Source organism: Culicoides brevitarsis, chromosome 1 (genome assembly GCF_036172545.1).
Source record: "Culicoides brevitarsis isolate CSIRO-B50_1 chromosome 1, AGI_CSIRO_Cbre_v1, whole genome shotgun sequence".
NCBI classification, from domain to species: domain Eukaryota; kingdom Metazoa; phylum Arthropoda; class Insecta; order Diptera; family Ceratopogonidae; genus Culicoides; species Culicoides brevitarsis.
This window is the reverse complement of record NC_087085.1, coordinates 46,417,858-46,434,365: the sequence shown is the minus strand read 5'-3', so window position 1 is coordinate 46,434,365 and position 16,508 is coordinate 46,417,858. Positions and strand designations below refer to the sequence as shown.

At 27.2% G+C, this 16,508-nt stretch overlaps 1 protein-coding gene across 2 annotated transcripts in view; it reads left to right on the top strand.

The window, feature by feature from the left end:
- The window catches only part of LOC134828091 (GAS2-like protein pickled eggs), a 40,052-nt gene that overhangs the window by 18,085 nt on the left and 5,459 nt on the right, over positions 1-16,508 (top strand). For both annotated transcript variants that reach the window (XM_063841054.1, XM_063841053.1), the window contains exons 3-7: positions 4,616-4,812; positions 6,302-6,420; positions 6,663-6,910; positions 14,749-14,856; positions 15,797-15,981. In XM_063841054.1, coding sequence (XP_063697124.1) covers positions 4,616-4,812; positions 6,302-6,420; positions 6,663-6,910; positions 14,749-14,856; positions 15,797-15,981 — 857 coding nt within the window. The remainder of the gene's footprint in view (positions 1-4,615; positions 4,813-6,301; positions 6,421-6,662; positions 6,911-14,748; positions 14,857-15,796; positions 15,982-16,508) is intronic.

The following is a 16,508-nucleotide window of genomic DNA, read 5'->3' as shown; positions in this document are numbered from 1 at the left end:
TCGCTTTGAGGAAAATCGCAGTTTGTTAAAAATATAAAGCAATCAAAGATGGAAGATTGAAACAAAAAACAAAAATTATCCTTCACAAAACGATTTTCTGCCCAAAAAATTTTAACTTTGAATGTATTATTAAAATTTTACGATTATTATTAAGTAAAGTAATACCCAAATTACCCATTTATGGATGTTGTTGTTTTGCAAGTTCTTCACTTTTTTTCTCTTCTTTAACAACAAATATTGAATAAATTAAAAACAAGTAAACAAGTATTCAATGTATTGAAAGAATTTGTTTTTAAACCTATACAACTGTATCAACTAATTTTTATCAGTCGTAGGAGCCAAAATTGGATGGAAATAATCCATAAATTTAATTAAAAATCAATTGGAGAACTTGTTTATGCGTACGTGCCAGTTTATCATCATGAAACTTGTCTTAACTGACTGTACATACATTCTTAAATTGAAATAAAAATGCAATAAATGCTGTTGATTGTTCAAAAAAGTGTTCAAGATTTTGAATAGTAACCCAAATGCAATCATTTCTTTTAAGAATAAAATTTTCACTTTTTCTTACTTTTAAGATTTACATATGTGTCTTGTACATCACTGATCCAAATTGTGTTTTACATATTAGCGTTTTACTGATTCAAGTCTTTAAGTCAAGACGTGTTCGTCGAGGTAAAACTAACTTCACTATACTACTACTGTATAACTCGCCATTCAATTTGTTCAAAAACGTGGGCTCTGTTGGAAGGACATTTTACACAATTACACGCAATGAATTTCATCGTTTTTACAACAAATTGTCTGAAATACCTAACAGTATGACGATCTGATGTTATAAATGACAAGAAAATTGATTAATTCAAATTGTTTTCAAATGTCGCTTAAAATCAAAATAATTTTTGATTAATAAATGTAGGTGTTCTCTTCGTAAGCTGATTTTTCTGATAAAAAAAATCACTAATTCAATCTTTGCGAACGTGACTTGTCATAAAAACAATTCAAAAACAGCAAATGACTGACTTGTAAATTAGTTTATTCACCTCAGACTGTCATTAAATTTTCTCAAAACTTAATTTTAAATGGATAAGCAACTAAAAAATTTGTCATTTTAGCGCCATGTTGTTGTTTTTATTGTGATAACATAAGTATATGTCTTTTGCTTGTATTGTTTGCTTTTCAAATCACTTAGAAAAGAAAATATTTTAATAAGAATGAGACACGTTTATTGTGTCATTTTATCTTTGTTTTATAACTTTCTGAACGAATTTCTTTTTACCGCCATTCTATTTTGAATTCTTAATTTCTTTCTTCTTGCTGCTTTTCATACATTTTTCGTGACGATCATTCAAGAAAAAAACCGTTTCACTGAAATTCTCAAGAAAAACCTGTACATGTCCCACGAAGAATATTTCCATATAAATTAGGAACAATCGGCTATTGTTTGATTTTTCTACTGTTCTTTCCTTCATAAAAGCTTACTCGTTTGCCTGCCTGCGTGTTCTTATTGTTGAAAAAAAAACTAAAGATTTGTTTTCAATTTACGATGCGGCAAATATCAAAAAAAAAAAAAAAGAAATTAAACTCACGAAATTTCATGTCCTACTGCGTTTTTTGTTAGGATGATTGGTTATTACCCTTTTTTGGATCATTTTAAGTAAGAAATTTTAAAATGTAATGTAAATTATGAAATTATGGTCATTTTATCTGTATAACGAGGAGTAAAAAGCAATAAAGTTACACAATTTAATAGTTCGTTTTAATCTTTTGAATTCTTCCTCTGTAAATCACATACTTCTTCACGGCTTTTTACTTTTGCAGTGTTTGTTATGTTGTTTATTTAATTCAAAATCATGTTAATAGTGGTTATTGTAATAAATCTCAATAAATCATCACACTTTTCGTGTTACTGAAATTGTTGATGTTTCTTGTAATATTTTTTACTTTTCTCTCTTTAGTTTGTTTGTATATTTTATATTGCATCTTTTTCTTTTTTCATATATCTCTTATACTATATTATATTATTATTATATTAAAAATTATTATTATTATTAAAGCGCACATCCAGCGAATGTGCATGATGGTTAAACTTTTTAACAAGTAACATGCAATCATGCATTATTATCATCACCCATTGAATTTTCTTTCCTATTCACATAAAAAAGTTATCATTATAATAATTTATAGCAAATATTCATCGACATAAAAAGTGCAATTTTACATCATCTTGAATACATTGTAGATCAAAGACATATTTCTAAAATCAGCATTCGATACCCAAAGCACATAAAAAGTAAACTATCCGATATATTAAATTATGCCTATATATATGGAATGATTACCTCTTTGTTACACTTATAATGTACCTATCCTTAAAATTGAACTCAGTGATCATCTTGATGGATTATAAAAATAAATAATGTGAACGTCATATTTACATATATATATATATATATTTAAGCTTTTTTCTTCCATTAGATTGCAGAATAGCAAATTATTTAAGTGTCACATAGTATTGAAGTTTTGATCTTATATCCATTTTTGTTTGATATGTTTGTATAAATTTAAAACGACACTTGTTTAAATGTTTATAATTGTCATCTTTTTGTGTCATTTGCAAAACTGTAAAATACCTAATATAGAAAAGAGAATGGATTAATAATTTTTTCCTTAATTAATATTCATACATTTTTGTTCTAAAATCGTTTATAAGCTTATAAAAATATTTCAAAATCTCATCATAACCGTTCAGCTCTAATGTATTCAAAAGCAATCCGTGCCATTTTAGGGCATATCAACTTCTTAAAACAAATAAATTACGCCGCAACAGAGTGCTATAATTTGTTTCCATCCTCTTTTTGGTCACACACTTTGCAATGACGTATGCAACAGAGCGACGACATGACGATATTAGATACACTCACACAAATTATAAATGAAATGTGAAATGATCAATTTCAGATGCATTCATCAAATCCATATAGTTGATATTGGTATGAAAAATATTAACCAAACCACCTATGTCGTCGATAATTCAAAGATTATAAAAGAAACGAGAGAAATATTAATTTATAAATACCTTTTGATGGTGTTGCATTAAATAACGAGACCTTTATCTCAAAAAGATTAACAACCTTTAAGTGTTATATGTTGCACATTCCATATTCGTGGGTACGAGAAACAAAAGAAATGACTTTAATTTCAAAATAATATGATTTATATTTGTGGAAAGTCCATGTGACGGATGTGATTAATACGCACAAAAGACAAAGAAAAATGGTCCAGACAAATGGCATTACAAGCAATTATAATATTTATATATAAAAAGAAGATATAAAATCACAACAATAATATAAAATATATTTTACCTGTGCTTGTTTCCCTGTTTTTAATCAATAATGTGATAATTAATATATTTGTGCAATCAATTATTATTATAGTCGGAACGAAAGTGAGAAATTACCAAATTTTGTTTTCGAAACCATTATTCTTCTCATTCGTATTATTAAATTAAATTAAAATATTGACCTTTGGTTCCTTATGTTCTTTTTGAGGTCTTATTTTTCATAAGTGTTTGTATGTGACGTGCTTTTTTACATGCGAGAGATCGATTATCTCTTTGACCTTCTTTACATAAAAACTTGACCAAATATTGTGTTTATGAATAATGAAATTCAAATTAAATTCAAGAATGTCATATGATAGTTTTGGAATTCGGTGCGATTCTCTGTAATTGTGATACTTATTCTTGATCGAATGTATGAGTCTGCAAATGAAAGCAAAGCATCAAGTTTTGATAAATTGGGATCTAAGTCCTTTACCATGAATATCAAATATCCAAGTTTTAAAATCGTTGTTTTGCGAGCGGTTTCTTATGAAGGAAGAGTCTCATCATCATGCCATTGTATGAAAAAAAAACATGATGCTATCTTCCTTGATATATTGCGCGACAGACTATAATAATATTTATTTCATTTTAATATCTAAGTGTTTCATTTTAGTTTTCATATGCAATCAAAATATGACTCAGAAATACATATTTGTAATATTAAGATGAAAATAAGAATCAACAACAAAAATGTAGTAACAATAACGAAAAATAACCATGAAAGTTCATGCAACTTGAATAAAACATCAATGTTATGTATTTTACATCGTGTGCTGTTTGCATATGATAAACTTATATATAAAATATATATATAAATATAAGAAACAAACATCAACTTACGTTATTATTATGTTATATTTTATAATCGCGTTTCGTTTCATCGTTAGTTCATGAACCTGTGTCTATGTTATGATTTGTTCGACATGATGTTTTGCTTTTTTTGCATACAAAACGTCGTCTGAAGACGATAAAAACAACAAAAACAAGTACATTGATATAAGAAATGTTGGATGATTCTACTGAGATAAACATATTTAAACGGCACCAATAAATATTAAAATTCACAGCGACAGAAGCACATCTCTTGACTCTTAACATGTCACATATTTGTCATTTTCATAATATTCTTGCATTTTCTTTGTACAAAAAAAAAAAAAAAAAAAAACTCTGAATTATGTCAATTTAAATTAATCTTACATCTTTTTATATCTTATGTCTTTTAAGCATGCAAACAATGTACGAGAAGCAGCCGAGGAATATTTAGCGAGACGACAAGCGAGGCAAAAGTCAATGACAAAGTCCATTACATCGGGATCTGCTGGACCGATTTTGAGTTTGGGAAATGTTCATTATTTGCCTTTAGCAAAGAGTGGTACATTTTTCGCACGCGATAATGTATCCAATTTTATCACTTGGTGTCGGTAAGTTATTTTTCATTCATAAACTACTTGTGAAAAAATTTGTAAATCAATTGAATGTCAATTAGTTATATTAGTTTCAGATTAAAACCCACACATATTTACACTTGAAGAAAAGTTTTAAATTTGATTCACATAATATTCATTATAACTTACTAATTTTTCTCCATACTTTACTTATAAAAAACCAAGCATTTTAATATATTTATTAAATAATACTTACATTAATCCTATGACAAAAAAAACTCCGCTCACGCAGCAAGTTATATCACGAATTGCAACTGGTCGTTGTTTGTTAGTCAAGTCACCTGATAATAACATTATTAAAATTAATAAATATACCTATTTTCTTTTACCTAATATGTAGCTCAACAATCCGACGTATTTTGCATTGCAAAAATCGTGCACACAGTGGGATCAAAATTTCCGAAAATTTCTAATTATGTACTATGTCATCATTTATTATTTCTCCATTTTCAAGAAAACAAAGAAAGTGACATAACAATGATAAATTGATGTTCATTAGCATCTAACAAAAACTAAAATTTTATACAAACGCATAGTTTAGTTGTTTGTTTGCAGCAGTTACTTGCAAAAATTTGTAGTTGGTCAAAATGCAAAACAAAAAAAAAATAAATAATAAAAAGATTTGCATAAAGTTATGCAGCCTCATTCATCACGCATTCGTGCAATAATTAAGTGAAATGGTATTTAGAACACATATTTTAAGCGCCTACAGACAAAATAAATAATACGAATTGCATTTTGAATAACATTACAACCTGACTTTTCAATACAGGGAAGGGACAATTTGTTTATTTATAAGCATCACAAAAAAAAAATCGAAAGTGAGAAATATTGAGACACTTGAATACCCTTATGAATGAGGAAAATATTTAGTATTGGTGAAATTAGAGCAAAAGAAACAATGAATTATAAGAAAATGTACAATTAAATTCATCTGTACGACATTTTACATGAGTCGAAACACAAAATATTATGTTAAAATTTCGACTCAATTCAGAACAATTTTGTTGCATATGTAATTTTTGTGACTAACAAATGAATTGATTTCTGGTTTTAAATATGTATTTAAAGTTAAAGATAAATACACATATTTTCATAATAATTTTGTTTCTTATCGTTTAATTTTAAAATTAAAAATTAAATTAAATTAAATTATGAAAAATTCAAAGTTAGAGAACATAAGTTCGTTTTACACATCTTATTTGATATTAAATTAATCATATTCATTTACTTTCGTCAACAATGATTTGCACATTGTATAGACACTTTGATAGAGGTACTTAAACAAGAATCACACTTAAGTCTTACTTGACCAAGAAAAAAAAATACTAATATGAAAGCTATAATAAAAAGGTTATGATGAATAATCTTCGATATTGATTATTTTGAACAATTTTATTCATTTACAAATATCGAAATACGTAAATGATATTACTATTTATTTATTTTTTATTCATTTTTACAGAAAAGGCCTCCATATTTTCGAGTGTTTATTGTTCGAGACAGACGATTTAATAATGAGAAAAAACGAAAAGCATGTGATATTATGTTTGTTAGAAGTAGCAAGGCGTGGTGCTAAATTTGGTAAGTGTTCCGTTTTCTCTTATATTTAGACCGCATGAGTTTTGTTGATCTTTATGTGTATTCTTGCGTTATAGTTTTACAATAATTAAATAATTTATATTAAAAATCTTTAAATTGATTGATTCATTACTTGTATAAACAGATGTTATGGTGCATGATTTGTGTTATAAAACTCATTCATTTTTATTTAATATTTTTATTTAACTTTTTATTTATTTTTTAAATACATTTTTATATTATAGGTATGCTTGCACCCATGTTGGTTCAAATGGAACGACAAATAGATCGCGAAATTGCTGCCGATAATCGTGCCAATGGTGTTGGATGCGGTACTCAAACTGAAATAAATGGCAAAAATTCCATGTCGACCGAAACAGAGGGTTTTGAATCAGATTCAGATGAAGAGGAAGATGACGATAATGGACCAATGTTGATGTATGGTCCAATGCCGCAGATCATTACAAATGACTTAAAGAGTCTAGACGAAATGGTAAGTGCATAAAATATTAAAAGTTACTGATTTGCTTGCCGTTTCATCCGTTAATTTTTTTTTTTTTTGTTTGATATCTTATATTATGTTAAAATTTTACAATCAACGCAATTTTTAAAGAATTTTACTCGCTATTTTTGAAAAACTTTATAAATTTTCCTCAAATTGTTTAATTTATCTCCTTGAGTTTTTTTGGTCTAAAACTTTTTTACTGTAAAGTAAAATTCTTCAAAAATCCCCAAAAAGAATCGCGAAGCTTTAGCGAGAAATGGATTTTTTTTTGTAATTGGCATTGTTAAAATTTATTCAAATATATATTATAATACAAAATCAATTTACAGAAATTACTATTTACTTCTTTACATTCAATATTTAAGGTATTTGACATCAAAAATCTCAGTTTATAAAAAGCGAGAATGCATATTGTGAAAATCTTTGGTCATTTTTGGTTGAATAGCCTCATAACAATAAATCGTAATGCATGTCCATAAACAATAACAGATACAAAGAGAGAATATCTTGAACAAACATTGTGAATAAGCTCACACATTATTCATGCTTCGGATTAAATTATTCATATTTTTGATGTGTAAAATTGATAACACGGTACATAAACAGACTTACATTCCTCTATAAGAGCTTTGAAACTTTTGAAAAAAAAGTTACACTAAAAGATTTGGATCATAATTTTATGTTTATTATAATAAAAAAGCAAAATTTACACAAAACACTATAACTTTGCCGCACAACAGATAATGTCAAATTGTACAGTGTATAATTTGCGTTAATTGAAATTTATTTTTCTTATGCAAGTTTAAAAGCAAGCATGGACGATATAATATAAATATAAAACATAATTGATATCTGATTAATATCATTATATCGATTGAAATGCAATAATAATATTGTAATATTATAATTTTATTGCAACTTTATCTGCATTTATATTCATACCCTCATTGTGGTCAACAACTGTTGGTATGGTAGTTTAGCATTTGCTCGAGTATAACAAACTACAACACCTCTTAGCATGAAATGGTAGCTATTTTAATAGATTTATGTCAGTTAATTTTTCTGCAGTACAGATACTCTTAACATGCTTCTTGCATGATAATTAAATAGTTTTCGCATATCATGTTAAAATCTGTTTATAGCCAGTTGAAGTATTTACTGTAAAAAGAAGTCAAACACTTTTGTGTAAAATATACAAAACAACAAAATAGAATATATTTAATCAAGAAATCACATTAAACTTACTTATAGAGATTTTTAAGTATCAACCAATTTGTTTTTACTTTAAGTTGAAAATCAGCTCTTTGCATTCGATATAAAGATACATCAAGCTTTGTGAGAATGTTTAATGTGCATCATTCATTTAATGAACATTAAATAAGAAACAAGATGCTGAAAAGCATGAATGACAAGACTATAAGCTAAACTTTATATTGACTTGAAAGTGAAATGTTAGAACAAATTAAATGTGATTTATGGATACATTGTTTCTTTATTGAACGGTAGTTTTTGGTATTTGAAAAACAGATCAAGGGTCAAGACGATTTTTACTTTGTGAATATGAGACACATTTCACGTGAAAAAGTAAAAGTATCCATGTACATAAATTTATTTAATGACTATTTATGTTCGGTAAATAAACGGTAGCTTGAAAATTTTTAATTAGCATGTTAAAAGAAAACAACGAGAAAAGTGTCGTTTATGGACCTTTTTGTATTTCTTCAATACATAATTGCCATAAAGCATTTAAAATTTGAATATAAAATACAAAATTAAATTAAGATCTTTTTGTGTTTGCCGCGTTCGCCACACATTTTGCAAGCGAGATGTTAATCAGCTTCCATTTTTCCGTCTTCATCAACTTACATAAAAATTTCATGATTATTTTTGTATGCCGTTGCTACAATATTACTCTTTATACATTTTCTGTAGCAAAACAGTAGTTTGGTAAATTTTGCACAAATAACTTGCACGATTCAAACATGATTACACAATTTATTTAGAATAAAGAGCTTTTACTTTCTTTGTATATGCAGGAAAAAAATTGTTGAAAAAAGCAAATGATGACTATGATATGTATTTGCGATCTGTACTTAATGTACAGTATGTTATAATAATCGAAACAAAAAGCAGACACAAATCTGGTTAAAATCATGCCCAGTAGCTATATTATTTCTTCAAATGAATCAATTTCGTGCATTGTGTGTGAGCTGTTGCTGCACATTTAAATGTACATAATTTCGAAACAATATTAGTTGCTTTGTACATTCAAATTAAATTTTGATATACGTCTCACCATTAGTTTTTGATGCAATCGAATCACAATCAAAATACATCAATATCAAGATTTTGAACATGTTTTTGATATTTTTCTGACTTATTAAACCAACTTTTTGTGCTTGAACTATTGTAAATATGATAAAAATATGTTTCTCATAATATAGTTGATGTATTGTATGTATTATAATTTAATGTTTTTTATTAATATAATTTATAGAAAATTTGTTGCGTGTTTCGTTGTATTTAAAAAAAAAAAAATGTTTAGTACATGACGAATTAAAACCATATAGGTAAACATCCATATCGATATTTTTGTAAAAAATCTTGCATTGCAAAAAATAGTGATTTAACAAAATCTTTTGTATTTAGAGTTGCTCTTGAAATCTCTTGTCGTTCAAGTATATTTCCGTAAAACATTGAATTTAAATGTTTCATAAACATATTATTTATTTCAAAAGTAATTGTTGTTATTTTAAAATTAAATATTCAAATAAACTGCACGCACAACTAATTTAACCCTCATCTATTTTTACAAATAATTTTTTTTGTGCGTATGATTAACAAAAAGCGGATTAATATCAATGAGTTAAGTCGATATAAGAATAAGAAAAGGTAATATACAAATGTTTTGGTGCGAAAGTACAATTTGAACGTGCAACAATAAAATTTTAAACAAACACTTTATCGTATGATAAATCATAATATTGTTAAAATACAATTACACGCCATATATGTAAAGACTTTACTTGACAAGGTCAATAAAAAATTAATTTATTTTTAATTTCTGCAAAAAAAAATTGTATAGAAAAATAAAAAATTATTTCTGTTAATAAAGAAAAATTTCAATATTATTATTATTATTGTTACAAAATTTTTGATTTTCTTCACTCTTTTTCTGAACATGGCAGAAAATGAACTTTCAAACGCACGCATTTTAACCTTTTGTAACGAATTGTCTAAGCTATACCCAAATATGGATGGACCCGATTCTACAGAATTTCAAAGAGTATATAAAAATTTCACTTTTTGTATGATTATTATCATAATATATAATTTTTGTTCAATTCTAATGGTAATGTTGCGCATAAAAGTAGTGACAACATATACAACAGTTTCTAATCCAAAATGCTATTTGTAAACATTATGAATGGTGAACAATATCAGAGGGAAAAATTATTGAGAAATTTCGCATTAATAAGTCGCGATGTGTTTGCCTTTTTTGTAAACATTATTATTGGATACTTTTTATTAGTATAAATGATTTGAGAAAAAAACGATTGTTATGTAGAAATTGAAATATTTTTGCTGTGCAGCCATAACTATTATTTTTTTCCGTTTCTTGTAAATAAATAATTGCGCGGTATGTGTGATAAGAGATGAGAAAAAACTTGTTCATTTCCTGATAAAACGGAATATGTGATTTTTCTCAGAGAGTCAATTAAATATTTTGAGGCTTAATCAACAAAATATCATCATTTGTCTTATCTTCAACAGTAAAAATAAAAAAAAACGCAATTTCATCGGTTATAAATATTTTGTGCTTACCATGACGCATTTGATTTAACTTTAGTCTTGGAGGGATCAACAAATAAATATTGGATTTTTTACAATATATTATTTCTCTACTAAAAATAAAAGGCAACTCTTACTATCATTAAAATGCCACAAGCAAAAAACTTACTAAATAGTGTTGAATATGCACTTTGACTGTCTCCGGCATAACAAATTTACTTTGCCACAAAAGCGACTTGAACTACCTTTTTGTGCACTCATATAGTACACAGTGCAAAAACCCTTAAAATGTAATATTTTTTACCTTAAATTACAAATGTAAGTGAGTCTGGCAAATGGTACTTACAGAATTTATTAGCTTAAGGCTATTTATTTGTTGTTATTTCTTTTAAACGTACAAAATGTACGTATGTGAAAAGGAAAACAATTGCAGAAATTTTATGTACAGTATATGGAATGAGATAAAGAAAGCAAAATGTAAATAAAAATTATCATAAAAGAAAAATTATGAATTAGGTGCTTTCGGTATATATATTGAGGTTCTGTATATAATTGCATTGATTACATGACAGATGCATGTGTTCGTTTGCTTTTGTTTAAAATAGTTTTATGAACTCTTTCTCACGCTTTTTTGTAAGTATCTTATAACTTTTTTTTCACTCTCTGAAATATTGAGAGAAGCTCACGCAAAAGTGATCCAAACATTAAAAGTAAAGTTTTAAAAAATTTTTGGAATCGTTATTGAAAGGAAAAAAAAATAAGTTTATAATAGGTTAAACATCTCACCTATCAACCATATCCTGTGTGTCATCTAATGCACCATTGCAACATAAACATAGTTTTTTTGTTCAGTAAAAAGACAGTAATTAATTGCAATTAGAAAAATAAATACAAACATTAAAATGTTCGTTGATATCAAACTTCGTTAATCTCGATTCTCTAATTATGGTAAAATACACTTTGATCTCTCCTCATGGGTTTTACGGTATTTATCTGTATGCTGTCATGAAATTAGTGATACATTTCGGGAACAAGCATGACGATCATCGTACGACGTATTTAACATGTAAAGTCATGTTGCTTCTCATAGAGACCATTAGAGATGAAACAATTCTATTACTTTTTTCCGATGCTACATATGAGCAAATATATTGAAGTGAAGAAATCGCTAACATGCTTTACACTATGTTCTGATCGTATCAGCATCTTTAACATGCACCGCACTCTCATTAAACTTATACAGGCAGGAGGCCTCATACAATCTTTTAAAATGTTTATTTTATTTTTATTTTATAGTCACTTTAAAATAAAATAAAATAATTGAAAATGTACACATCATGCCTTTAACAATACGATGATTGTGTAGCGAACAGCATATTAATTGGTGCTTAGAATTTTAAAAGAGAGTTTCAACGACAACGCTTATTATAATATAATATAATATAAAATAAAATTATGCACGTTTTGAATAGAAGAAAATTATTTGTAACAGGCAGATAAATCACTTGTCGTGATATTGGCGCCAAAATAACAAGCAAATTATACGGGTTCATAATGTAATAAATGAAGTAAACTTCGTTGATCATTTCAACAAAGAGACGAGGTTATTTGTGACTGCAATGTGTTTGTGTAAAAAGTTGTGTCTCTTTGCTCTTTGCCATATGAGAGATATGGTCTGAAAACTTTATCACCTTTTATGGGAAATTGAAAGCATAAACATAAGCATTTGACATAAACAAATGAATGAGCCAATTACTTTGATTTTTTATTGCACAATATAATAATAATAACTATTTACATATGACTTGCACAATGGATTCTTATTAAATTTTATTTGATGACAATAACAACCTCAGTGTCTCTTCTTAAAATACATAACATTTATTTTCTAAACTTGGAAAATTTATATGGAAGTTCATTGACTTGTTCTTTTTCTAATGAAAATCAGATAAAATATGCATTGTGAGAACACACACAAAATCGTGACGCAATATATTGTTTTAAACTTCAAAAACAGATAATAAACGTGCTCAACACTTTTTTTGTAAGAACATTTACATAATAAAATAATATTTTTTCGAATTTTCTTGATAATTCTTGAAAGTTTGATAAACCGCAAAGAAATTGCGAAGTAAGTGAAATAAATGTTTTTTAGTATAAAAATAAAATATTAAAGTAATTGTACATTATATTTTGTTAGAAAATAATACAATAGCAAAGTATCAAGTAAACATAATTATTCATTATGAATTGGCACACTTAGAAAGCAACAAACGTTTTTGAAGTTGTCTCATGTTTCATTTTTCTCTTACATTTGTTTATCATGTTTTGTACAGCAATAACAATAAATTTTATTCGTGTTTGAAGGACTTAATACTTTTTATAAAATTAATAATATAAACAGTTACTTACTTTCCATTCTTTGATCCGTAATGTCTAAATAGCCTAAAAAATAATTTATATACATTATATGTACCTACTGTGGTATATTGTGTAATTTCTTTCTTCCTTACGAACGATTTACATATCAAAAATGTATGTCACAACAAGAGCGTGGGAGGATCAAGTTGACACAAGATAGATGACACATTATAACAATAAACATACATATATTAAGAGACGACAAAAAGAAGTTTAGTAATAAAATCAAGACATTGTTACGTTGTAAATGATATTTTTCATGATTTCCTAATTTTTTTAAATGATCTATTTATTTGCTTTTGTTTATCGATTCTCGAGTTTTAATAGTTGCATGAGTATAATATTTTACTTTTACTTTCATAATGTATTGAATTACATATGTGTTTGCAAACAAAAACGACAATTTTTTGCACACAATGCGAAAAAAAAGTTAGCGAGAATTTCAATGTCATGTCACAGATCAGGGGTTTAAATAATCTCCATGAGTGATGTGTTTGGTATTATTTTACCTTTTTATGACTGTTTTATTGTACACATTAACACACGCAAGAAATTTGAAACAAAAGCAGAGGCGATAGATAATAATCTCTTAAATACGCGGAAATAATTGACAAAAAAAATATGTTTTCGTGTCTCACATTAACGAGCAAGCAAAGCCATTAAGCAATCAGAAGTTTGCAAATTATATATATTAAAAAACAACAGCTTCTGAAAACATTTTTAATTATAAAAAAAACAGCAGGTGCTCATCATCATTCAGTAATTGAACTTAGAAAAAAGTTTTCGTGAAAAAAGATGTAACATAGCTCATCATAAGTTCTTTTAAAAAGGCGTTCTAATAACTTAACGTATACTTCTTCTCTTTATTACTTTTCATATCATTACAATGCAGTATTTATTGAAATACTTTAGTTTTCAGCTTTGGTTTTACCATTTTTCGTCACATAATGACAAAAAAAGAAACACGGTTGACAGCAAATTTCATTTTTGGTTGATCAGGAAATGTTAAATTTTGACATGTCGAGTGATCCTTGCCTCAAGTTAAATCACGTATCCATGTTAAATATCAATCAAATTGTTTATTATTATGTTAAATAAGTGTTGAACATGTCATATGAGATTATTTGCAAAAACAAAAAAAGGTAATAGAGAGTATGTTAGAGAGTAATAAACTATCAATTATAAATATATTTTATTCCATGCGATAAATGAAAAATCGTGAAATTCACACCTTTGCATTAGAAATATAATGGAATATAATAGTTGTTGCTATATATTTTCACCAATATGTCAGAATAAAATTTATAAAGTGTTAACGTTTTACTTTCCATTTTATATCAAAACGTATCATTATCATAGGTTATGATATGGCGCGCAAGAAGCGCTGTTGTAGGTCTTGTAATGTTATAATGTTTACAATTTGTTAACATTTACGAACGATATTTTGTGGTAATGAAATATCTGAAGAGGTAAAAGTTAAGTAAAATAATTGTAAATCAGTGCAGTAATATATTTAAGAATAATAACTTGCGAATCAAAAAACATATTAGTATTGTATTTTACGATGATCCTCTCAGTCATGTTTTCATTCTAATATTCTTTCATTTATACAGGTACGAGATCTTGTTGAAAAATGTACATGTCCTACTCAATTCCCAATGATTCGTGTATCTGAAGGAAAGTACAGAATTGGCGACACGAAAGTGCTTATTTTTGTGAGGGTAAGTAAATAATTAATTTTAAATGGCATACATCCTGAATAATATATTTATTGCTTAAGTACAAAAACATGAACGCGAGCCTTGAGCATCGTTAATTATTATTTCATACATTTTTACACATATCATTAATATTTCACTCGTGCAACTATCATTTCTTGGCTGTAAGATATAAATTAAGTCCTTATTAATGTTCGCAAGAAGAAATTGATCTCGTGTATTGTAGAGCACAATTCAACGCCTTTCAAAACAGATATCGATTTTAAGCAGAGAAACATCAAGATTTATATCCGTAAAATGTTGATGTCGTGGTCATCATTTTTTACATGCAAGTTTTTCACTTGCCCATATCTGCCTTAAAAAACAACAAGTAGTGTGCATAAGAAACTGTTTTCGATTAAGTTTATAATATTTTATTATATACACACTTGTCTTTTATTTTTTTAGCACTATATGATGGAAGAAGTTTATATAAAAATTTTACCTTAAATATTGCATTATCGATTTATAAACGATATACAATAAATCTTGTGTTTGGTGATTTTTTCAATTTGGTTGAATAACCGTTAAATTCTTGTACATTGGCATTCACATAACAAACTTGTAATTGATCAACAACAATTATCGTAATTTTTGCAAAAAAAAAATTTTTTTTACCGCCCTGAAGCAGAATTTTAATAAGTTTTTGTTATACATGTTCTCTGTAAAACAATCAATAAATAAATATGTGAAGTATGTATCTAATTTTACCTTCACAAGGACAGAGTGACATATAAAAGTTTTAGGGCTTCAGTTAATTATAATACTCAAGAAAGCGTTCCGTAAGAAAACTAAGCAGATTATATTATCGGATATTGGTCAAAAATGCTTAACTTTTAAAGGTCATTTTAGTTGTCACACGTTTATTTGTTTTACAATTATTTTGGGTACAATTTTTTTACAGATTCTACGATCGCATGTCATGGTTCGCGTTGGGGGAGGATGGGACACTCTTTCACATTATTTAGATAAACATGATCCATGTCGTTGCCGTGCACAACACAGATCTGCTGTAGCTGCTCGTATCATGACAAGAACGAATGCCAATAACGGTATTGAATTACACAAAGCGCAGGTGTATTATGAAAGGTAAGTTATAATCATAATTTACATTCTTCAACTACTAATTTCACTTTTCAATTTTTTTTTTTGTTGAATACGTATGAATGTGCAAATAACAATTTATGAACTGTATGAATGTAAAATCGCACATTATAACTCGCTTTTACACTCCTTGTCAAGCTCCTTGTAAACTTTATAATAGGTAGATAAATAAATTGTTTCTTTTCGCATAAATACATTATAATAAAAAGTGTTAACAATCGACAACTTATAAAGTGATTTATTAGGTTGTCAATACGTTACATGTGTTTTGTATTCAACACAATGTAATTGGCAAAGAACGTATGAATAAACATTATTTTCTCGTGTGCGAAAGTCCCTAATAATTATACTTCAGTTTGAAACTTCTTTTTTTTTCTTTATTGCAGAAGCAATAAACAAACAAAAAAGTTTCTTTGTCTAATATGGATAATGTGAAAAACTGTATTTCATTCATACAATGCTGATTAGCATAATTTTGCATCATATTCTACTCTTTATTTTTGCATCATTAT